The sequence below is a fragment of the Cimex lectularius genome, unplaced genomic scaffold (genome assembly GCF_000648675.2).
Source record: "Cimex lectularius strain Harlan isolate CLEC.00 unplaced genomic scaffold, Clec_2.1 scaffold45, whole genome shotgun sequence".
NCBI classification, from domain to species: domain Eukaryota; kingdom Metazoa; phylum Arthropoda; class Insecta; order Hemiptera; family Cimicidae; genus Cimex; species Cimex lectularius.
The window spans coordinates 2,246,151-2,270,949 of record NW_019392634.1 but is presented as its reverse complement, the minus strand read 5'-3'; the positions used below and the strand labels follow the sequence as shown (position 1 = coordinate 2,270,949).

At 35.6% G+C, this 24,799-nt stretch overlaps 1 protein-coding gene across 7 annotated transcripts; it reads left to right on the top strand.

The window, feature by feature from the left end:
• The first annotated feature begins 2,634 nt into the window (after positions 1-2,634).
• On the top strand, positions 2,635-23,471 carry LOC106662753 (spectrin beta chain). Of its 7 annotated transcripts, XM_024225377.1 has the most exons (31): positions 2,635-2,780; positions 2,845-2,996; positions 4,080-4,253; positions 4,316-4,604; positions 4,664-4,886; positions 4,946-5,023; positions 5,104-5,256; positions 5,333-6,920; positions 7,029-7,382; positions 7,439-7,678; positions 7,739-8,084; positions 8,163-8,281; positions 8,340-8,963; positions 9,040-9,156; positions 9,247-9,656; positions 9,859-10,063; positions 10,121-10,315; positions 10,372-10,796; positions 10,865-11,003; positions 12,758-12,842; positions 12,911-13,002; positions 13,112-13,216; positions 13,282-13,397; positions 13,456-13,508; positions 14,388-14,582; positions 15,706-15,882; positions 17,910-18,000; positions 18,206-18,385; positions 18,448-18,633; positions 19,054-19,094; positions 22,647-23,471. In XM_024225377.1, the coding sequence occupies exons 1-30, from the start codon at positions 2,654-2,656 to the stop codon at positions 19,058-19,060; spliced, it is 7,245 nt and encodes a 2,414-aa protein (XP_024081145.1). In that variant the 5' UTR covers positions 2,635-2,653; the 3' UTR covers positions 19,061-19,094; positions 22,647-23,471. The 7 variants fall into 7 exon arrangements, with proteins under 7 accessions (XP_024081145.1, XP_024081154.1, XP_024081152.1 ...); XM_024225386.1 differs by lacking the exon at positions 14,388-14,582 and having other exon boundaries at positions 2,654-2,780; XM_024225384.1 differs by lacking the exon at positions 15,706-15,882 and having other exon boundaries at positions 2,654-2,780.
• Positions 23,472-24,799: the final 1,328 nt, after the last annotated feature.

Genomic DNA, 24,799 nt, shown 5'->3' with positions numbered 1-24,799 from the left:
TTTTAATTGTAGTTTTTATAGCCTCAACGGTGGTGCAATCGCCGGAAGTTAAATTCCTAGGTTTTTTTGTGAGTGAATTATAGTTTTAGTTAGGGTCGTCTCCGAGCATCTCGTTCTGTTAGGTATCTAGGTTTGATTCGCATTTTCAGATTTAAACTTCTCCACTGTTCTTTTTACCTCATTTGTATATTAAAATTGATTGACTACTACTGGAGACGGCGAAAGGTCAGCGAGGATAGGCTGACTAAATGATCGGAAACGACCAAACTGCATGAAACCGATATGCTTCTGTTAGTTGTTACCTTTCCTTCCCATTATTAATTTAACAAAAGATTTTAGTATTTATTGAACAGAAAAGATTTATTTGACATTACTAAAATACACTGCAACTGGCATCGTTGGCCCTTTGTTTCGAGTGCGAAATTGTTGTAAAACGTGTTTTATCTTGAATAGATTATAAATATTCTAGAATGTCACATCCATGGTACAACTAAAAAAAATCGTTTTGGAACAGGCTGTTTTCCCTATTCAGGCGTCTTTTCTACTTTCTTCCCGAATATGGAGATTTTTATAATTCGCCTCAACTTTCTAATGTAGGATGATGGCGGGGACTGTGCACTCGCGATGGAGGGAATGGGCTTTAAAGCCGCCGTGATGCCCGACTTTAAAGGTCTCGAGGTTTATGTGGCCCATTATTGCTGGGGGCCGTCCAGGGTTTTATTGATCGGGTTCGGGCCCGCCGCCTCACCGTCTCCAGCCGCCCCCAGCTGTGCTAGAACACCTGCAGAGCTTTTACCTCCTCTATGTCCACACTTGACAGCATCACCTCGTCGCTTTCTTGCTGTTTCTATCCTTTCCCACCTGGGACTTTTTTTTTCTTGAGGATTTTAAACGTGAAGCTCGTTTCTAAAATGGAGGAGGATTCACAATAAATAGAAAATAACCAGCTTAACATTAAGGGTTGATACACTCCTAGTAGATGCACTTGAGATTAAAAAAAGGGAAAAGTTTAAACAATTTTAAATGTCATAAAATATATTTGAATGGTGTATTAAATAAAAAATTTCAATTTTCCATCAGCAAGATTTAAACTTACCTGATGTATTTGCTGAATTGACCCTGACCCCCCTCAGGTACTTATGTCATAAGTTGCCTTTCATTTAAAGCTTGTTACGATATATTTTGTTTAAATATGCAAAATGATAGGATTTTTGGTTAGAACATTCGATTTTGAATGCCAGATTGTGGACTTCTAATTTTTTCCATCATGAATATAATAAACAAATTTGCATGAAATTTAAGCTACATAATATAATTGGGCATTATTATACAAATTGAGCTGTAGTTAAAGAAAAAAACCTAAGTCTAAAATCCTACAAATTTAATGCTTATGTCCCTATGAGCTAAAGTAAAAGATTTATTTTCTGCATTGTCATTCATGCATTCCATATTGGTTTAATAATTGAAGATCAGATAGCTTAGTGGTGGCTTGAAGAGTATGGATTTATTCTATTAATATGTAGGTCAAGCCCCTAGAAGGACAATTGATCGTATCATACATCTTAACACTAACCTCGTAAATAGTGAACTCAGTTTATGAAAGAGAACATCCACTAAGATTTTACATTTTCGATACAAACAGAAATGTTCTAGTTTGGTCGTTTGTGATCATCCTTGTCTGTCTATCCTCGGCGTCTTACCTTTCACGTTCAGTAACGTATAAAAGGACTCGTCTAAATCACTTATGGGGAAATGCATCTTTTAGATCAAAAAGCGCAAGTGAATAAAAGTGCACATTAATCATTACATCATTTATTAAATCTACCTTTAATATGATCAGTACATAATAACAATAGTATGAAGCATTCCTAAGAAGTACGACCTTTTTTCTATGGATAAAATCACCTAGGTTTTAGCCAGTTGATAGTTATTATTGACTTGACTCAGCACTTTTCGTGGCTTTTGTCAGTCAGTCGAAACCAATTATTTCTGGGAGCAAGAATATTTGTTGCCTTACTACAATATAAATACATTTTGATTAATGAAGTATGTTGTTTTGTGTGTTCAAAGTCGCAAAGAAAAATGAAAAGTGCATAAGAAACCTAATGAGTTGATGAAGAAATGGTGTGAGCTTTCTAATTTTATTTTTAGATTGCCTGTGAATAAATTGCTTCTTATTCCATTCCATACCCAAGTTGAAAATCATAATGGTTTTCCCTTCATGTGTTAAACCAATTCATGGCTTAAAAAAAAGCAAATTAAATATTTTTGATAAATATTCGATTTGATATCGTAATTTATGTAATAAATGACATTCTTTTCTCTTTTTGATAATTTTATAAATCATTAATTTGGTATGGTTTAATTGCTAGATGTCTTTTTCTGTGCCCTGTTTCAGATTGCATTCTTTACTCTCTGGTGTATTTTGTCACCTTACTGGGCTTTTCTTTCTTTCATAGCCTCTAAAACGTTTAAAATAACTATATTGCGTAAACATAGTAAGTGAAAACTTATAGGGCAGGGCTACCTCCAGACTATACTAAATGTGCTATTTATAATACTGTATTCCAGCCTAGTCTAGTTTAAAGGCTTGTGTTATTTTTAGTTTTAATTATGTATAAAGAGTCCTTCTGATATCTCTGATATTTTTCAGATGACTACCGATATCTCAGTTTCCCGTTGGGACCCTGCAGTTCCTGAAATAGTCGATGATTATGAATACGATGGAGGAAACTCATCTTCCAGACTTTTTGAAAGAAGTAGAATTAAAGCTCTTGCCGGTGAGTATTTGTGATTGTATGTATTCTTAAACAAGTTTTAATGTAATGTTTTGTTCATTTCAAGATGAAAGAGAGAGTGTTCAGAAGAAAACGTTCCAAAAATGGGTGAATTCACACCTAGTGCGTGTGCACTGCAGAATATCTGACCTCTACCTGGATTTGAGAGATGGAAAAATGCTAATTCAGCTGTTAGAGGTCCTATCGGGTGATAAACTGGTAAGGCTACAGTTTCAATTAAGTGACTTTTATGAAAATTGAGTCTCCTCTTTTTAAAGAATCAGGATGAAATGATATAAATTTTGCGATTGCATTCATAACTACTGGGAGATGACCAAAGCTATATATGAATTTATGAAGGAATTTTTACAATTAGTAAAACTGATAAAATCTTGTACTAAGAAGTGCTTTTATATTTAAACTATCTTTTGAGTGTCGAAATAGTGGTCAGATATTAAATTCAAACACACTTTGAAGGTGGTTCCAGACAGCGGGATTCACCAAATGCTGAGCAGTAGTAACTCAGTGCTCACCTTGCTCGACTAATTGTTGGTTTTCTTGTCCTCTTAAAAGTGCACAAATATTCGTAAAGTAGCCGAACACAAAGCATCCACATATTTTAAAATCAACTGTACCAAAATTAATTGTGGCTCTTAGAGTTCCTCGATCCTAGCTGAACCAATAATTTAGAATGTTTCTTTTCCAAAACACAAAAATTGTAACGAGGTTTTCGATGCGTGGAAACAGCTCGAAAGTAAGTAAGATGGGCAACAGTTCTCTGTGAATGTTTTTTGTGACTGAGCTCGTAACCACTACCCAAAACAGTAACTGCAGCTGCAGCCATGACAGTGTTGTCCATCACGATTGGTATTACGTTGAAGACTCACATGGCACTTAGCAAATACATGTTCGCTGTTTCTGCACAAACTGGGTGGTTATACAAACCCCGTATGTATACACATAGGCACACGATTTGGCAAATGCTAAGATGCGTATCTCGACACTTGGCAAATATTCAGCGGTAATCGGCATTTGATAATACCGCATGTCTGGAGCCACTTTAAGTACACAACAGGAATTTAATAACGTTATAAATTCTTATGTAGCTTTAACTATATAATATATTATGGTAATAAAACATTGTTTAAATATAATCGCATTAGATGTTAATTAATGTTAATGTTAAGATAGCTATCTTTGGAAGGTGTAATGAATCCATCTTTCATCAAAAAATTATCAATGATGTAGGCCTCACTTATTAAGAATATAAATTACAATTACTGACTTTTTTTTTTTTTATAGCCAAGGCCTACTAAAGGCAAAATGAGAATTCACTGCCTAGAAAACGTAGACAAAGCTCTACAATTCTTAAAAGATCAAAAAGTCCATCTAGAAAATATGGGATCTCATGACATCGTAGATGGCAATGCTAGACTTAGCCTTGGACTGATCTGGACAATCATTCTAAGATTTCAGGTACTCTTAAAAAATTTTTTAAAAAATTATTTGTTTTATTAACTGGTTTCCTCTTATTAAAGATACAAGACATCACAATTGAAGAGACCCCAAATAAAGAGACAAAATCTGCCAAAGATGCTCTTCTCCTCTGGTGCCAGATGAAGACAGCAGGTTATCACAATGTTAACGTCAGGAATTTCAGCACGTCATGGCGTGACGGCCTCGCTTTCAATGCTATCATCCATAAGCATAGACCCGATCTTGTGCAATTTGAGAAGCTGTCAAGGTCCAATGCGATATACAACCTTAATAATGCATTCACTGTAGCCGAAGACAAGTTAGGCCTTACCAAACTACTTGACCCTGAAGGTAATTTCATTTTATTTAAAAATTTAAATTTAAGACTGACAAAACTGTTCTTTTCCCAGATGTTTATGTTGACCAGCCTGATGAAAAATCAATTATCACATACGTTGTGACTTATTACCACTTCTTCTCCAAGATGAAGCAAGAAACGGTCCACGGCAAGAGGATAGGAAAGGTAGTCAGCATCGCAATGGATAATGATCAGAAGATTCATGAATATGAAAGGCTTACCAGTGACTTGCTCAAATGGATCGAATCAACGATCGTCCAGCTTGGGGATAGAAGGTAATAACGACTAACCAGCATTTCTGATATAGGTGACAATATTCCCTGTACTTTTCTAGGTTTGCCAACTCGCTGACTGGAGTACAACAGCAACTGGCTCAATTCAACAATTACAGGACTTGTGAGAAACCACCAAAGTAATAAATTTTTACATCATATACACTACATTAGTTCACTTTATAGGTTTAATCGTTTTACATAAATAATTGCTTTGTAGATTTGTTGAGAAAGGTAATTTGGAAGTTCTTTTATTCACCCTTCAATCCAAGATGAGGGCGAACAACCAAAAACCATATATGCCCAAAGAAGGAAGCATGATTTCTGATATAAACAAGGCTTGGGAACGTCTTGAAAAAGCTGAGCATGAAAAGTAAGTGTAGTATTATCATAATATAAAATTTAAAAAAATTATTATATTTACACAAAATGTTTTATATTTTTCTCAGAGAGTTAGCATTACGTGAGGAATTGATAAGGCAGGAGAAACTCGAGCAACTCGCTGCACGATTTAACAGGAAGGCGAGCATGAGGGAAACTTGGCTTTCTGAAAATCAGAGGCTTGTTTCTCAAGACAACTTTGGTTTTGACCTAGCCGCAGTTGAAGCAGCTGCTAAGAAACATGAAGCGATAGAAACTGATATTTTTGCCTATGAAGAACGTGTGCAAGCAGTTGTTACCGTGAGTCAAGAGCTTGAGGCTGAAAACTACCACGACATCGAGAAGATCAATGCTAGAAAAAAAAATGTCTTGCGATTGTGGAACTATCTTTTGGAATTACTGCGTTCACGTAGGATGCGTCTTGATCTTTCATTGCGCCTACAACAAAACTTCCAAGAGATGGTCTACATCCTGGATTCGACAGAAGAGCTCAAACTCAGGCTTCTGTCTGACGACTACGGTAAACATCTTATGGGTGTTGAAGATCTACTTCAGAAGCACAGCCTTGTCGAGGCTGACATCAACGTCCTTGGCGAAAGAGTCAAAGTTGTTGTTCAACAATCTCAGAAATTTAATGAGGATGAGGCCATGGAAGGATATAGGCCTTGTGATTCGGCAGCTATAATCGAAGAAAGGATACAGCAACTCGAAGAAAATTATCTCGAGCTAGTAAAACTTGCAGTTGATAGAAGATTGAGACTCGAAGAAAGTAAAAAATTGTGGCAGTTTTATTGGGACATGGCCGATGAAGAAAATTGGATTAAAGAGAAGGAACAGATTGTATCGCAGGGTGATATTGGTCATGATTTGATCACAATAAATCTTCTTCTCTCTAAACACAAGGCACTTGAAAATGAGATAGCATCTCATGAACCACAACTTGTATCAGTAGTCTCGGTGGGTGAAGAATTAGTCCGTCAAGAACATTTCGGCGCAGATCGCATTCAACAAAGATTAAATGATACCTTAGATATGTGGCGCCATTTACAAGATCTTGTCGCATACAGAAAAAAGAGGCTAACAGAGGCTGTTGACTTCCACCAATTCTTTGCAGATGCCGACGACGTCGACATCTGGATGTTAGATACGTTAAGACTCGTCTCTTCAGAAGATGTCGGAAGGGACGAAGCAAATGTTCAATCTTTATTGAAGAAACACAAAGAGGCTACTGAAGAGTTGAAAAATTATTCATCGTCAATCGAAGCCCTCCATGCACAGGCTGCAGCACTTGGTGAAGATTCTCGGAATTCTCCAGAGGTTCAAAAACGGTTATCTTCGATAGACTCACGCTACAAAGAACTACTAGAACTTGCCAAATTGAGAAAACAACGACTTCTCGATGCTTTATCATTGTACAAGTTGTTCTCTGAGGCTGATGGTGTAGAACAATGGATCGGAGAAAAGGATCGCATGCTTGAAACGATGGTTCCAGGCAAAGACATTGAGGATGTCGAAATTATGAAACATAGATACAACGGCTTTGATAAAGAAATGAACTCAAATGCATCAAGAGTCGCTGTAGTTAATCAACTTGCACGTCAATTGCTGCATGTTGAGCACCCGAACTCTGAGCAAATTGTCGCTCGACAGAATAAAGTCAGTGAAAAAAATTATTTAATAATTACTTATGACATGTTTTACGCTTTAGTTTTAAGATATGGCCAAACTAATTGCATCATTAACAATGTATTTTTTGTCTTCTAGCTCAATCACGAATGGGCAGAGCTCAGGGAAAAAGCCGAAACTAAGAGAGAAGAGCTCAATTCGGCTCATGGCGTTTCAACGTTCCACATCGAATGCAGGGAGACAGTCAGTTGGATCGAAGACAAGAAGAGGATTCTTCAGTCTACAGATTCTCTTGAAATGGACTTGACAGGAATCATGACTCTCCAAAGGAGGTTGAGTGGAATGGAAAGGGATCTCGCTGCCATCCAGACTAAGCTAGACTCCCTCAAAACAGAATCAGATGCAATTTCCAATATGCACCCAGAAGAAAGTGCATTTATAAAAGAAAAAATTAAGACAATACAGACCATCTGGGAAGAGCTTACTCTCATGGTACTTTTTAAATACAAATGTTCAATAACACACAATATACAACTATTGTTTTTCAGTTAAAAGAAAGGGATGCAAAACTGGAAGAAGCAGGAGATCTTCACAGGTTCCTCAGAGACTTGGACCACTTCCAATCATGGCTTCAGAAAACACAGACGGACATTGCCTCTGAGGACATCCCAGGCTCTCTCGCCGATGCTGAGAAGCTTTTGAGCCAGCACCAAGCCATTAAGGAAGAAATAGACAATTACACTGGAGACTTTACACAGATGATGGAGTACGGGGAACGAGTCACGGCTGTAAGATGATAACTCTTAAGTTTATGGTTATGTGACAGTGCTTGACATATTTTTTTTTAGGATCCGTCATCACAATCAGACCCGCAATACATGTTCTTGCGAGAGCGTCTCAAGGCTCTTAAAGACGGGTGGCTTGAGTTGCACCAGATGTGGGAGAACCGGCAGGAGCTTCTCTCGCATTGGCTTAATCTACAAATGTTCAACCGAGATGCGAGGCAAGCCGAGGTCCTACTCTCCCATCAAGAGCATGTATTGGCCAAAGATGATACACCGATCAATTTAGAGCAGGCCGAAAATTTTATCAAACGACACGAAGCCTTCTTGACCACAATGGAGGCAAACGACGAAAAGATCAATGCTGTCGTGCAGTTTGCAGGGCAGCTTAACAACGAAGGCCATTTTGCAGGTAATTAAACTGACATTTTCAAAGCCTGATAATTTTTATAATTTGGAACTTGCATTTTAATTTTTCTTTTCTTTACAGCCGATAAAGTAACAAAGAAGGCAGAGAATATTGAAGAGAGACGTAATAATAACAAAGTTAAAGCCCAACAGCAAATGGACAAACTGAAAGACCAACTTGAACTACATCAATTCCTACAGGTCACTTAATTTTTTTTCTTCTTCTGTAAATCGATAGTTTTAAAGTTTATCTTTGCAGGATTGTGATGAATTGAGCGAATGGATTCAAGAAAAGAAGTATATATCACAAGATGAATCTTACAGGAGTGCTAAAACAGTTCACTCTAAGTGGACGCGTCACCAAGCGTTTGAAGCCGAGATTGCCTCAAATAAGGATCGTTTAGTGCGAGTCCAGCAGGCTGGAAAAGAATTAATGAAAGAAAAGCCAGAATTGGCTGAGATTGTATCTCCGAAGATCACGGACCTTTCAGAACAGTTCTCTACACTCGAGAAAATGACCAAGGACAAGGGAGAGCAATTGTTCGACGCCAACCGTGAGGTCTTGATCCACCAGACCTGCGATGACATCGATTCGTGGATGAACGAACTCGAAAAGCAGATAGAGAACCCAGATGTGGGCAACGACCTGGCTTCAGTTAATATTTTAATGCAAAAACAACAAATGATAGAGACACAAATGGCTGTCAAGGCGAAACAAGTATCTGAGCTTGAAACCCAGGCCGAGTACCTTGAAAAGACAGTGCCTGAAAAGATGGGACCGATCAAAGAAAAGAAAGTTGCTGTTGAGGAACGGTTCCAAAATCTCATGGAACCGCTTAAAAAACGTCAGAGGCAACTGGAAAAAAACAAGGAAGCTTTCCAGGTAATATTTTATATATTAATGAGATGGGGTGTGTATTATATATTATTTTCTTCATGTTGGCTGTTTTTCTCTTTAGTTCCGCAGAGATGTGGAAGATGAAAAATTATGGATAGCGGAGAAAGTTCCATTGGCAATGTCGACAGATTACGGAAACAGTTTGTTCAATGTACACACACTTAAAAAAAAGAATCAGGTGAATTATTTATATACTTTTCCCCCATTCTATCGGATTTTTCTGTAATTGGTAGTTAATGTATTCATTTTTGCTTAATTATTGTTTTAGTCTCTAAGAACAGAAATTGAAAACCACGAACCTCGGCTTCATGCAGTTCTTAGGAATGGCGAGAAACTTGTAGAGGAGGGCAACGAGGAGGCTCCACAGTTCAGAAAACTCATGGACGAGTTGCTCGACAGGTGGAACTACCTCAAGAATGCTGTGAAGCACCGGAAAAACCAATTGCTCCACTCAGAAAATGCGCAGCAATACCTGTTCGATGCTAATGAAGCTGTCAGTTGGATGTCAGAACAGGAGCTGTACATGATGGTCGACGACAGGGGAAAGGATGAAATCTCGGCACAGAACCTTATGAAAAAGCACGAATGCCTTGAGAGAGCTGTCGATGAGTATGCCGACACCATCAGGCAACTCGGTGAAACTGCCAGATCTCTGGCTTCTGATCACAATCCCCTTAGGTACACAAAATTCATTCATGTAATTTAGTAGTATTTTACTGTCCTTTACCTTTATAATAATTGAAAATAGTATACCTGCTAAATATAGCAATACTAAGAGCAAATTACTATAAATTAACCAAACTATATAAACTAATACAAACCAAAGAAAAAGATGATTGCAGATGTGTTCATAGTACTGAGTAGATTATATTACTTTCAGTGATCAGATTGGTGTAAAGCAGTCACAAGTCGATAAGCTTTATGCCGGTCTTAAAGATCTGGCTGGTGAACGACGAGGCAAGCTAGATGAAGCTCTCCAACTGTTCATGCTAAATAGGGAAGTTGAGGATTTGGAGCAATGGATTGCAGAACGTGAAGTTGTTGCTGGCTCACACGAGCTTGGACAGGATTATGACCATGTCACCGTAAGTCAATATTTATTGTGAAGCAGTTTCTCGTGTATTAATGTGCATGGATTGTAGCTCCTCTGGGAGAGGTTCAAAGAATTTGCAAGGGAAACAGAAGTCACTGGTGCTGAACGGGTAGCTTCTGTCAATGCCATTGCAGACGATCTCATCGAAAAGGGCCACAGTGACTCCGCCACCATCGCCGAATGGAAGGACGGCCTGACCGAATCATGGCAAGACTTACTTGAGCTCATCACAACTAGAACACAGGTACCCCAATCAATTCCACCGAACGATTACAATGTTAAAATGGTATATTTTAACAGATGCTCGAAGCCTCAAGGGAGTTGCACAAGTTCTTCCATGATTGTAAAGATGTCCTTGGCCGGATATCTGAGAAACAACACGGGATATCGGATGAACTGGGTCGGGATGCCGGGAGCGTGTCTACCCTGCAGCGCAAGCACCTTAATTTTATCCAGGACTTGCAGACACTACAATCGCAGGTTCAGGGAATCACCGATGAGTCGAGCAAACTGCAGGCTTCATATGCAGGTGACAAAGCCAAAGAAATCACCAATCGAGAAGGCGAGGTCGTCAGTGCCTGGGCCGGTTTACAGGCTATGTGTGAAGCCCGCAGTGCAAAGCTTGCCGATACCGGGGACCTATTTAAATTCTTTAACATGGTCCGCACTCTCATCCTTTGGATGGACGATGTTGTGCGTCAGATGAACACCACAGAAAAACCAAGGTCTGTATTAAAAAAATTTCAATATTGGCCAATACCAAATCAAACAACTTATTGTATTTAATTTTTAGGGATGTGAGTGGTGTAGAACTTCTTATGAACAACCATCAAAGCTTGAAAGCGGAAATTGATACTAGGGAAGATAATTTTAGCGCTTGTATTTCATTAGGGAAAGAATTGCTATCCAGAAACCACTATGCATCAAATGAGGTACTTTTCTTTTCAGTTTTTAGTTTGTATGTTATGATATAAAGCAGAACAGCAGATCTCAAAATTTTTCAGTTTCCAGTGCCCATGATATATCAGAATTTTTCTGCGGCACCCCATGTCAAAACAATGGTCTATCTCAGGGAAAAAAATGGTCATATTATGTTAATAGTAGTTTTTCTTAATTTCCATTCAAAAAATATACCTCTTATGTTGACTGTAATTTTATTTAATAAATAATCAAAAGTCCTGATTTTCTTTTGAAATAAAAAAAAAAAAATTGCATGACATGTGATGTGCCAGAAAGTATCAAATCACATCGTGTTGAGTAGTGACCTTTCTTGCTGGAAGGGTAATCCTCAATGCTCTATGGGGAGCTAATTCACCTAAAATTGAAATTAACTGAAGGGGTAATAAACAATGCAATACTAAACCGAAAATGTACCTTCTATTGCGACATTGAAAATTACTTTGAGTTGGGTAACAAATAAAAATGAAAAGTTATACAATTAAAGTAAGAAGAAAAATTATAAAATTCAAGAGTTCTCGCAACTTAAAACTAACAGAGCTACGTATCAACAAAGAAAAAATACAACTAAAATTTATTATTTTAAATTATAAATTAAATTAATTTTGGGAATAATCAAATAGCAAAATAAAGGGTTTGTTGATGGGCGGACTAGGCTGCAGGCGATAGTTATTGATACCCGTCTTGGTGTCAGGTTGTCCTGGCAACAGGTCAGCAAAAGTGGTAGTGGTGTAGGTACCTTGGTGCTTCCAGCAGCGTACGTCAGAAATGGTCACTTTTCCCCTGGTCGGGCTGTGGTAAGGTTGGCGGAGCAGGTCTCCATCATAAATCATAAATGGTGTGGCTCAGGCGAAGACAGGAGAAAAAAAAACCACTTCTCTTGTTACGGCTGGTGGAACACCGCCTTTTGTGGACCTCTCACCAATAGATTACCGATCATCCTATCACTCTACTAATCCTCCATCATCAACAAATAAATTAAATGAAACTTTCCTCGAGTCCGAATAAAATTAACATCTTACTCGAGATCACTAAAATAAATCTCCTGGTGGTGTCAACACATTGTTTTATTCTGTCCAGAGTTTGAAAAGGAGGGAAAGATATTTATTGTCCGATTAACTCATTAGAAGAGGGTGGCAAACATTTCAGTTTGGAGAGTTTTGGCTATGAGAGGCGAACAACCATACAAATTATAGGTTTCTTCAGGATTGTGATAGAGAGCTCGAAGCCTTGCATGTAGTGTGTAGGGCTGGGGTCGGTCAGTGTGTCTTGGGGGGAATGTCCCTGCGTTCTGAGTAGTGAGGGAGATTCGAACTTTTCCAGGAGCACGTAATGCTATGTAAGGTTTTTATCTACATATCCATGATATGCCTGACAAGGGAATGAGTTTTCCACTATAGGGATATATGATTGATTTTATGAATGGGCTGTCCTCCTCGTTGGCAATACCAAGTGGCTTGGCTCTCTTAGCGGGTGGGGGTTTTGGCTGTTTGAGGGGCTCAACGTACTTTTAAAAAAATTGTTGTTGTGCCCAAGTAGCAAAGTTTGTAAATCACTGAAGTAGGATCCAATATTAAAAAAATGTAATCATTAATTAAATTACTTTCAAAATATTTAACAAAGTACATCTTACCTCATAAAAACAATTCATTTTAAGTGTGTAGCATAATGTCTAATATAAAAAGATTGTCGTAACAAACTTTTTATTTATATATATATTTTTTTTTAGATCAAAGAAAAATTGGTGTCGTTAAACAATCAACGTAACTCACTTCTTCATAGATGGTCTGAAAGATGGGATAACCTGCAACTCAGTAAGTAAAGATTAAGGGAGTTTTTAAACATTTTTACAAAGTACGAAGTTAATGGTTTTTTTTGTAAGTCCTCGAGGTTTACCAGTTTGCGAGGGATGCTGCAGTCGCAGAAGCGTGGATTGTTGCGCAGGAACCATACCTTATGAGCATGGAACTTGGGGTAAGTTCTATCTTGTTAAATATATCCTTTCCAAAATAGATCTGTTCAGATTTAACCTTTTCATTTCATAAATATGCATTGATTATGTATTAACATGTTAAATTTGTAGCATACTATTCACGAGGTAGAGAAACTGATTAAAAAACACGAGTCGTTTGAGAAGTCTGCGATAGCCCAAGAAGACAGGTTTAGTGCTCTTGAAAGACTAACTACGGTAACGTTTTATTGTACATCTGGGATTCCGGTTATGCTATTTTCACTTTTTTTCTCTTGTTTCAGTATGAGCTCAAGGAACTGAAGAGGAAGGATGACGAAGAAAGGAGGAAACGAGAAGAGGAAGCTGCCAAATTGGCTGCAACTCCACCGTCCTCACCCCCTCATGTAGCTGCCGATGGGTAAATCTATATATTTTGATTTTGATTTTTTGCAATTGGCTAATCCTTAAAATTTCAGCACTGATGGCACAGAGACTCCAGCTGCAGCGACTGAACCCGAGGCCAGGAAGGGTAAGCGTTTAACGTTTTTGATTGTACGACACTTTCCTCTTCACATTTTGTGCAGCTGAGAGTGTCTTGGAGTTCTATGTGTATAATGTTTTACATGTATTTTTATGTGTGTTCACTAAAAGTCCATTTCTTCATAACATCTATTCAAAAATTCATCAAGAAATTTTTCTTCGACAAAAAGCACAACTGTTCATTTCATAGCATGTTTTCCTGTACTTAATCCTTCAGGGGGTTGGGAATATACTGTGGAATTATTATTTTTAACTAACTTGTCGGAAAATGGGATTTGAAAGCATGCATGACTTAAAAGACTAACCATAAATTGTTTTAAAAAACAAAAAAGTGAATTTGTGTTTGTCTTGTCTTCTCTAGTCCACTTTGTGTGGTTTTTTGTTTTGTTTTTTTCTCTCTATTCCATTTTGTTTTGTGTTTCCAAGCATCAGTACGCAAGCCGCCAACACAACTAGATATAACTCCGATCGAAAAGCCAACAGGTTAGAAAATTCATTGAAATCGAAATTAATTTTTTTTAAGTATAGGAAACATTAGATTTTTTCCTTTAATTATGTGAAATTGGCAAAAAAAAAAAATATATATAGTTGGATATTAGAACGGTATTTAGATTTTTATTAATATTTAAGTATTATGAATTATTTGGAGTAAAAAGCAAATTTATTTTAATTTTTTAAACAACAATAAAATTTAGAAGGCTGCACACATAAATTCATGCTTATGTTTTATTCTTGCACGCTTCTGTTTTGTATAGTCATGTGTCAAGCGTATCGGGTGTAAAACAAGCTTGCCTGGTGAAAGGTAGGTCTAAGGAATAATCACCCAGGAATCCATAAACTGCATGTTTTTTCTTTTCTGCATGATTAGACATGATACATGAAGCTCTTGAAGAATTGAAGGCACCTCCACCCACTCCGACAAACAGGCTTCCGACAAAAGGGAAAACACAGGACCTAAATTCGACGGTCACTGATTCCTCAGCACCTTCTTCTTCAATAAGTAAAACAGGCCAATCTCCAGCATCCTCTCCAACTGGTAAAACGTCCCTGGCAAGGGTTTCAGGTATAATGGATTATTTCTATATGGATGTTAGTGGTAGTAGAACTTAAAGTAATAAATCCTTCCCTGCTATATAATTAATCAAGTTTTGATTTTAAGGTAAAACAAGGTTAATTTTTGCATAAATCAAAGAAACTTGAAGTACAATATACAAGTTGTATAAATTATAAATGCAATTCTTCCCTTTGTAATGTTACGTCGGCAGGAAATTATAAAGAACTTGAAAAATTATATCCATAGATGAAAAGTTAGATATACATTGTCATTTGTTGTTCCTTGTCAAAAATAATTTGTTGAAGTCATGAGGAGCTGTAAAGAATGAGGTAGTTTAGAAAAAACTTTTCATTTTTTTGCCAATGTTTCGACTTTTATTTGGTTCAACTCCAGGATAAAAGTGTGGTACCATTCTTGTAGTGTCATATCGGGTTTTATGAGTGTTATTTGATTGATAACACTTTCCCGCAAAACCAATATGACACCACAAGAATAGTACCACACTTTATGCTCTGAAGATGGCTCAAATAAAGGTCGAAATGTCGGGGAAAAAATGAAAAAGTGTTGGTTTTTTAAATTACCTAGTTCTTGACCGCTCCTCACGACTTAACAAATTATGAAGCAACAGGTCACTAAGAGACATACTTGCCCAAAAGGTTTGTTAATCAAAGCATAAAAACATAAGGAATCTGCCTACATGCTTCAGCTGGCACTTGTCTCAACCAATAGACAGTTTCTTTGTGCAGATCATATTTGTACAAGATGTCACTGTTGATAGCGATTTGACCATTCATTTTTACTACTACCAAAAAATAATTTTAATTTTTTTAAAAATATATACATCAACAATGAACATCAAATTTAGGCAAAGTTGTACTACAACATATAAGATATATTAACATCGAAGCATTATCTATTTTTATTAACCGAATTAATGTTCTACTACTACTTTTAACATCACTTCTGCATTTGCAACAACCACAAAAATTAATAATCCTAAGTGAAATTAAAACAATAATGGGGGAGCATGTTGGAGCAAGGTAAGAATTATCAGACTAACATCAAAATACCAAGTGAACACACAGTATCAACATTTAGGCAACGGTTTTGGGCAATTGAATTGAATTTCTAGCTCAATCGAGCCAGAGGGACAGCGGCCAGGACATCAAAGCACCTGGGAGTGCTTCATCAGGGCGGAAGAAACGTTCGCGCTCAAAATCGCCGTTCAGAAGCTTCCGTTGGAAAAAGGGCAGCAGTGAGGGTACCAGCTCAGCCAGGGGGGGCAGTGATGATGAAAGCTATCTCCCTGGTGAGTAAACAGCGTAAACCAGTCTATTTGGGGTTACGGTGAAGGGCTCTTACAAATAGTATAATACAAAATCCATTATTATCCTCTTCAGACCACGATGTACCAAAACAACTTGTTTAAAATATAATGCACTTAATTCAACAGATCTTTAAGCTCAAAGAGATCCTCAGTATTAAGACTTTTATTAATAAGTATGCTGAAAATTTTAGAAAAGACAACGTACTTGTTTACAACAATTAACAAATTATACCAGTTATTTCAGAAATCTAATTTCTGAGATCTGCGTTTCAATTTTCTTGTTCTTAAACTAAAAGGGAGTTAATACGTCATCCCCACTATAAAAATATTTTATTTTTTTATTTTCACGTACGGTTTCAGTGCCACCACTTACATTTTTGTTAAAACTAGTTTGGGCTCAAAGTGAACACTTAAAAGTTTTCTTTTGTCATCTTTCGTCTTTTTGTCAGCCAGTCTTCTATATAATTTAGCATACAAATCATTATCAAATTGAAGTTGGAAATTGTAACTTTTTTATGTTACACAATTACAATTATAAAACTAAAGCTGTAGTATAATAAATTTAATCCCTACCGATCATTTTGGTCAGCCTATCCTTGATAGGTTGGCTTGCCAGGCATGCCTTGGCATCTCGCCATCTTCAGCATTTTATTAACATTCATTTTGCCATATTTTATGGTGCTGCATTGCTCAGGCTTGTTCATTTAACTATATAATCACTTCTTTTTGTAAATCTCCATCATTTGAACCTTGTCCAGAACAGCTTCAACCTTATTTTACTGCCCATATATGTTGGATTTTTGGGTTATTTTTTTTTTTTTAGAAAACCTGAAGAAGAAAAAATAAAGTAAATTAGTACATTCTAATACACACATTATTTTCTTTACTTACTTAGAACAGTAGACTTTCTACATTCATTATCTGCAGGGGATACTTACAAGCATCGCTGCGGATAATATTCAAACACCTCGAATTTCAGGATTTGAAGAATTTTCTTCTATTTGCATACCAATCAGGCACTTTCTGATCATTACATAGTTAATGTTATCTATGCGTCTATGTCATCAAAACGAAGGGGAAAAATATTAGGGGCCTAAGAAAGATTTAAATTTCACAGTTAGAAGTAGATAGTGATCAATTGGTGAAGTTTAGTTGATTGCTTTGTCTGGTTTTTCAATTGCTGTTAGAAATTTTGTTGGAGAGGGTTCTACCTTGAGTTAACAGAGATGTTAAATTGATGATTCATTCTACTATTGGCTCATATTCTATGATTTTTGTCTTTCAACTTTTGAGCGAATCGAAAGATTTCTACAAAAAAATTTATTGTCCATTCCTGTTTTTCTTCTATTTTATCCTCTTCTTCATCTTCTGTGGTTGATCTCTAGAATTAAACTAGGGAGTGCAAGCTTAGATAATGAAAGTCTACTGTATGTATGAAATGTGGTAAAAGAGACGTACTGTTTATTATAGATTATGTAGATAGGATTTTCATCTTATATTGTATTTTATTTAGTTTTACACCATATTAAATTAGTACTTACTGCTTATTCCAAATTTGACTTTACATCAGCAAGTGAATAACAATTTCTCTAAGGTAAGTGAGTCAAAAATAGAATATATGTTTGATCAGCGATGCTGAGACCAAAGTGAGTACAATTGCTAAAAAATTAAAAAAAAACAGGAGACTGAAATACTAAATGTTGTTTGTCCTTGCAGTTTAACTTTATCATTTTAGAATGAAAAGCAATGCGCCTGACAGACTGGTTGTCACATACCTCCTGGTTCATTTAACCTGGAGATAAGAAGTGAAATAAGTTTGACATAAGAAAAACTCTTTTCGTTGTAGTAATATTGCATGAGTGTCTCCCATATTTGATGTTATACAATTTCGTTTTCTTTACTATGGCATGCCGACATTATTCGTTTTTGAAGATATCTATTAGAAGTGTCTCTTATATTTTATTTTAACAATTATTGTTATTGATTTGGTTTTATATGTTTGAATACAGAGAGGACAAGCCCTGCTGACGGTGAGGTGCACATTGAAGGGAACCTTGTCAGGAAGCACGTATGGGACTTCCTGAGAAAAGCGTCAAATCGGTAAATATTCATTTTTAAGTATAGACAACACGCCGCGGTCGTGGGTTCGATTCCCACCGTCGCCTCTGGCCCTTTTTTCCCGATAACCCCCAATTTGAACACAAAGAATTCGTACCATGGCTAATATGCAAGATCATAAGGCCAATAAAAAAAAAAAAAAAAAGTATAGACAACTGTTTTCTAATTTATTGTTTACATTCGACAGGTCATGGCAAAATGTGTATGTCGTGGCAAAAGGATCACAGCTCCTCGTATATAAAGACGCGAGATCAGCAAGGTCAGCACCTGAGACTTATTATAAAGGAGAATCCCCCATCGACCTCCGTGGAGCTACTGTCGATGTGGCGACTGATTACACTAAGAAGAAACACGTTTTTAAAGTCAAGTGGGTATTTGAATTTCCCTTGAAATGTATTACAATTTACTAAATCAAATTATTTTCGTCAGACTGTCGAACGAATCGGAGTATCTTCTCCAAGCCAAAGACGATGAGGAAATGAGGCGATGGGTGACATCGCTCAGCGCTGCTACAGAGGCGACCGGCGCTTCGTCCAAGTCGAGGACTCTCCCTGCCCAAGCTGTCGAAAAAGGTCCCGACACAAAGAAACGCTCTTTCTTCACACTGAAACACTCGTAAGTTTTCTCTTGATAAAAGTAAATACTGTCGATACAAACTGATATTAAAATTAGTAGATATATATTTTTTATCTTGTGTATTATATTCAATAGAAAAAGACAACCAAATAAATTTGCATAAAATTTTATTTAAATCGATTACGGGGTGCTAAGTATATAGTGTCTAGCTCCAAGGTGCTCACTAAACTTTTAGTGCTCCATGAAACCTGGACTTATTTAAGTTCAATTAACTCAAAATTACATTCAACCATATTTAAATACAATTAATGTGAAACTGCACTCTTCCAAAAGGAATAAATAGTTTTAATTCTTCTTGAGGAAATAAATCGTGTTGTATTTTAGTTATTATGACAAATAAAAGTAATGATGTTATTTATTAATATTTAATTTTATTAATTCATTAATTAATTTTGCCAGTGGGTGAACATAATTCTGACGTGGAGGATAATACTAATCATGTATGTTTTACTTACTCTATGCTTTTCTATTGATTTATTTTGATACATCTTCAGAGATTTTTTGTTTTGTTATTATTTTATTGAAACTCCGATTTAAACCCTTGCAAGCAAATAAATTTACAAAACCCACTGCCACCCTTTATTTTTTGTGCGAATGGACATTTCAATAATTAGCAACATTCTTGGATGGTTGTCACGTAAGATAAACTATAAAAAAATTACAGTAGACTCTCGTTATCCGCACTTGCAGTCATCCCCCAAAGTTTTTTAAAATCGTTTTTAGTCCCCTAATATTTTCTCGTGTGTTTCGATATCCTGCGTGGGTGCATATCTGTTATGTACATACTTATGAGGTTTGTTCCATCGTGCATCCAAATCATCAGCAAATAGGCATGTGCAGTTGAGTTTCAGAGTTCCATCATGCTCCAAACCCAAACTACAACTGTCAATCGGCCTTTTAGACCAGGTTTGTGTCTGGTTTTCGACCGTCAAAACAGTCCGACGATTTTACTAAGAACTGGCACTCAGAGGCATGTTCTTTCACTCTTATCAAATCGCGTTCTGATTCAACTAGGGACTGGATTTATATATTAAATAAAATATAAATATACACAAGAATGGTATTCATTCTTTGAACAAATACATAAAAATGTTTTTCTATTATTTTTTATTTTTATGTTTTTGTAAATTAAAATCACTTGTCCAATTACATACAAAGAGTTTTACATTAGTGCATCTATAGAAATATTTCTCATCTAACAATTTGAGACATCAGATTGACAACTTGGTTTTATGACCACCCTAACCATCCCCAAACTTGGTTTTATCACAATATTCACTAGGGGAGAAATTGTTACTATAAATAACATTATAATTTAAAATAAATTATTCAAACTATATCACAGATATTACACTATTTCACATGTCTTCTTGTAGCATACGTGGCTTCAGACATATTGCCTTTTTTCCTCCTTGTTTGAAGTGGACAGCACCTTTGACTTTACTAAGTCCGGAATGGAACTTGTTGAATCGCTCGTGAATTTTCTCTTATATAGTCAAGAGTTGTAGTTCTTTGTTTATCTGGTTGTTACTTACATAACACTCGGCATTTATTGCCATTCGCGCTATTTTATTTTGTAATATTTGCAGCTGCTTTATTCTGGAGGAAGACGCTGCTCCCCTATGTGGTACTTCCATGATAGCGTTCTGACCAGATGAACTCTTAGGTTCTTCACAGAGCTGTCAGGAGGGGGATGTCATTTCTTTCAATTTGTAAGGCTGGTAGGTCACAAGGCAATGATTTGTGCTTGGTCACAATAGTTTGATATATCCTCTAAAGCATCCTGAACCACTTTTTGAGTCTCTAGGATATCACAATTGTAGGTATATATGGCTGTCGTCTGTGTAACAAATAAATCTTCATTATGGGGTTAAAAATTTTAAAATGTTACAATTTTGAGCACACAATTTAACATACCTAGGAAGGCCAGGGGACCCAGATTTCGCTGGGCTGATCACCATTATAAAATAATAGACACATTGAATAAATATACACCCAGGTGTGAAAAAAGGCTTTTTAAGATAATGGTTTAATAACTTGTTATATACTTAATGTTTTTTATTGATTTATCACTATTATTTATCAGAGATAATACCACTATTTCAACATAATTTTGATTTTGTTTGTTTTTTATGGGGATTAAAGAGAGAAATGAGACAATAAACTCTTATAAGTTTATTACGATCCCCCATAGACATGAAACATGGCTTGACCTCTGTCTCTTTGTTTATTGCTTTCTTTCAATGAAAAATAATGTCTAACATTTTTTTAACATTACAATGAATTTAACCCCCGAGCAGTGGTGTTGTTGGAATAAGGAAGAAGTTACTGGTACATTGCAGGCATGTTACAATGTAGTCCCCCCCCCAACTATGGTACTTAGGATTGTGTAGCACTATAGGGAGGTATAACTGCAGCAGACCAGGTTCAGGCAGAGGAAGAATGAGGTTCAAGATCGTTTCGTAGTACTGGGAACACTTCGAGACGGTTTTCAAACTGCAGTAAGATCAACTCCTTCGCGAAGTTCATGGAGTCCAGATGAGCAAATGGACTGTACAAAAAGCTTGAGGGAACTGCCAGTGGTTCTGAACTTCTCACACAGACCGAACAGCACAACTTAAGTTTGCTCATGGACACCTCAATTGGACAGTAGAAAAGTCTCAGATGAGTACCGTTTCTGCCTTTGGTCGCCAGATGGATGGGAAAGTGTTGGAGAAAGATTTACCCTTGCAATTTTTCTCCTAGTCTCGTTAAGGGTATGGGGGCCATATATATGGAACAACATTACTTGCATCAGATCCTGGCAGTTCATGTTGTAAGATCGTCCAAAATTTCAGCGAAAACTGTGTTTATGGATGATAATGCAAGACCGCCCAGAGCTTGATGCATGATACATGAAGTCAGGGAATAAGCAGGATGGAGTGGCCAGCTCAGACACCCAATTGAAGACGTCTAGAAAACTGAGTTAGTGCAAGGGTCAGTCACCGTTCCGGATAATCTCAATCAGCTGAGACGTGCCCTTCTTGAAGAGTGGGAACAAATCAGCCAAGAAGATATTCAACGCCTCATCATGGCTTGTCATCCATGCCAAAGGAGGCAATACCCCTCATATTGATTTTGTTTTTTAATTTTTTACCTTTTTTCTAACATTTTACATTATCCATATGAAAAAAGCTTAAATCTTTATCAAAATAGTGGTACTATACCTCAGAAAATGATATATGGAAAAAAATAAATTATTAGGTCAATATCTCAAATGTAAATCAACAAAAAGTCTGTTTACAATTTCCAACGTTTCAATATTTCCCATGTAAACCGTCTGACACTGAAATAGGAAAAATAGCGTACCATCAGAGGTTAGGAATCTGTGATCAGTCAACGTTTGGGCATAATTTACGGCTTAGTTGGCAACTGTTTTGTGATTGTGTGATGGAACAAACCTATTGTTTTCCTCTTTGAAATAAACTATGTACGTTACTGTGCATTGTATGTTTCTTAATTGAAAAAACCCTGAAATATGTGTATTTAAATTCATACATAACATTTACGATACAGAAAATGTTCTGATTGGTTTGCAGATAGAAAAAATGCTTTGAAGCTTGAAATTCGGGATATTTCCTATTATTCGCGGTATTGCTCAGTATGTATCCCTAACAGATAATGAGAATCTACTGTAGTGCCTTCTTCAAATTAAATATTAAAAAGTTGTAAATGAACTGATTATAAATTACAGTTTGCCTTTGTTTTTCATTGTTACTTGATTCATCTTTTAAAAGTGTAAATGTGTTATCACGAACAAAATAATTTAAAAGTTTTTTGTTCTCAAAAGTTGTAATGTTTGCTTTTGATGTAATTTGGCTTTCTCATCATTCGCCGACACGATATTGTTTTAACTGGTTTTATTACTCACAGTTGTGCAGTGTGTTCTTTTCTAAACCACAATTTTTGTCTAAATATGTATGCATTTTAATTGGTTTTTATTTTTGTTTCAGATAAATTATTGAGAATTCACACTATTTTCTTTATGAGATTGTATTCTCTTGGAAGAAAAGGATTCCACTGATAAGATTTTTAATTTATTAAAAAAAAAAATTGGACCTTCTATAGATATATAAATATTAAAATTAAAAATTGAAGAGAAAACAACCAATGAGAAGATACAAAATAAGTTCCAGCCTTCTTTTTATTTTTATGAATCGATAAAAAAATATATATTATAATAAATGCAATTTACTGCCTGTTTTTAATTTTTAGGGGGATTTTTTAATTTTATTTTTGATTTATTGATTAATTTTACATTTTTATGACAAGGAAGGTTCAGAACCGGATTTGTTTGCCCCCGCTGTAGTTTTAAAGTTAAGGCTTTTTTCAATTAAGTAACTTACTGCTTTTTATTTCTTTTATTTTGATAACCACATCAGGTAATTAAAAATAAATTAATTTCTATGATTGAATATGGAAAAATGTTATTTTAAAAAAGTGCTTAGGACATTTTGTATATTTGTGACTTGAGGACGTTTTTCAATACGCTTGCTTTTTATTATTATATATTATATCCTGTGCTGTAAACCACTTTGAAAAGGGATTAACAAAAAAAAGAAATAGTTTATTCTAACATTGGTTTTTTGTTTGTTTTAATTTTTATTTTACAATTTTTTTTCCCTTTAAATGTAAAATTCCCTTTGAAAGGATTCACTTGTTAAATAAATGTAAGAAATTAAATTTACTATAAGAAATATTAGCACAATCAACATAGCAATCGCTTTTCAATTAATAAGCGCTACAGGTAAGAAATTCCAAAGTGTGTCTCAAAACAATTTAAAAAAAACAATCTTGTCAAATTATTTATATTTATATTATTTTATTGATTTTATTATTATTATTTACAAAATTATTTACGTACTGTTTGTTCAATTAAATAAAATTACACAATGTTTACTTATTTTTATTTTCCTTTTATTTTATTTATTTATTTGTTTGTTAATATTAGTTTTTGAAACAAGCGTAAGTTGTGAGAGGCTAGTTATCATATTCATAAACATAAAATAGTTGTAAAGAGAAATTTATATTATTAGTTTTTAAGTAATATTGAATTATTCTAAGATTTATTTTTGAAATTAACATAAAAGAATTTGATAGTTGAACTTCTGCTCTTGACATGAAATCATCAGATAAGTGGTCAAGTTGAACATATTTTAGGGAGAATTTTATATAGAGAAATTTATTCCATCGGAGGAAAGAACAGGCGTACTTTAGTAGGCAAACTACTTATATTTGAATTAAAACGATTGAGGTTAAATAAATCGCCTTCACTTTAACAAATGTCACAAACTTTCAACAATAATCTCTTGTTCAATAAGATAATTAAGGTACACAAAAGATTTGGCTTTCAAATGAAAAAAATAAAGGTTTAAAAAATATATTCTGCTTTTGTTACTCTTATTTCTTAACATTCCCGACCACCTTCAGAACTTCAGTCCACACACAGTTAACATGGGTTTTACAGAAAAAATGAAAAAAAGGTATTTCATTTGTTGAAAATGGTTTCCTAACAAACCACCATCATTTTTCCCGGTGCATAGAATGACTCATGTCTTGGCATGAGGAAAATGCATGATTTTGGTGAAGAGTGATGTGGCTTTAGTGTTTGTTGGCTTGTTTGTGCAAGAATAGGAAGAAACAATGATGGCTCACAAAACCACTCAGCCACTACAATTTAAAAAAATAGCGCAAATGTAAATTGAAAAATTTGAAGAAAAAATTTACTCTTTTGAAGTTGGCAGATGAATTACATTGCTTTCCATGATACATTTAGCAGGTGATTTAAAATCGCATCTAAAGGATGATTTACAATTCTACATGCTGCTTGATTCAAATATCAGCAATCACCATCTTTAGAAGTTAATAAAAAATAAAAGATGACATTCTTCTAAAAAAGATGTGATTGACAAAATAATCCACAGACACATGGAAGCCATTATGTACAGCATGATCGAAAATAATCAACCCAAAGATTCATAATTTCCCAGACCCTAATTAAATGTATGTTTTTAAATTATTTACAAATATTTTAATTTGTACACATTTGTGTAGGAATGCCACCTTATACGAGAGTCGTGCTTGAGCATAGCAGTGAGTTGCTTGT

Coding starts and splice junctions, on each gene's coding strand:
- LOC106662753 (XM_024225377.1), top strand. CDS start 2,654: ATGACTACCGATATCTCAGTTTCCCGTTGGGACCCTGCAGTTCCTGAA. Junction 6,921..7,028: donor TTGTCGCTCGACAGAATAAA/GTCAGTGAAAAA, acceptor TTTGTCTTCTAG/CTCAATCACGAATGGGCAGA. Junction 15,883..17,909: donor TGATGAAAGCTATCTCCCTG/GTGAGTAAACAG, acceptor GTTTGAATACAG/AGAGGACAAGCCCTGCTGAC.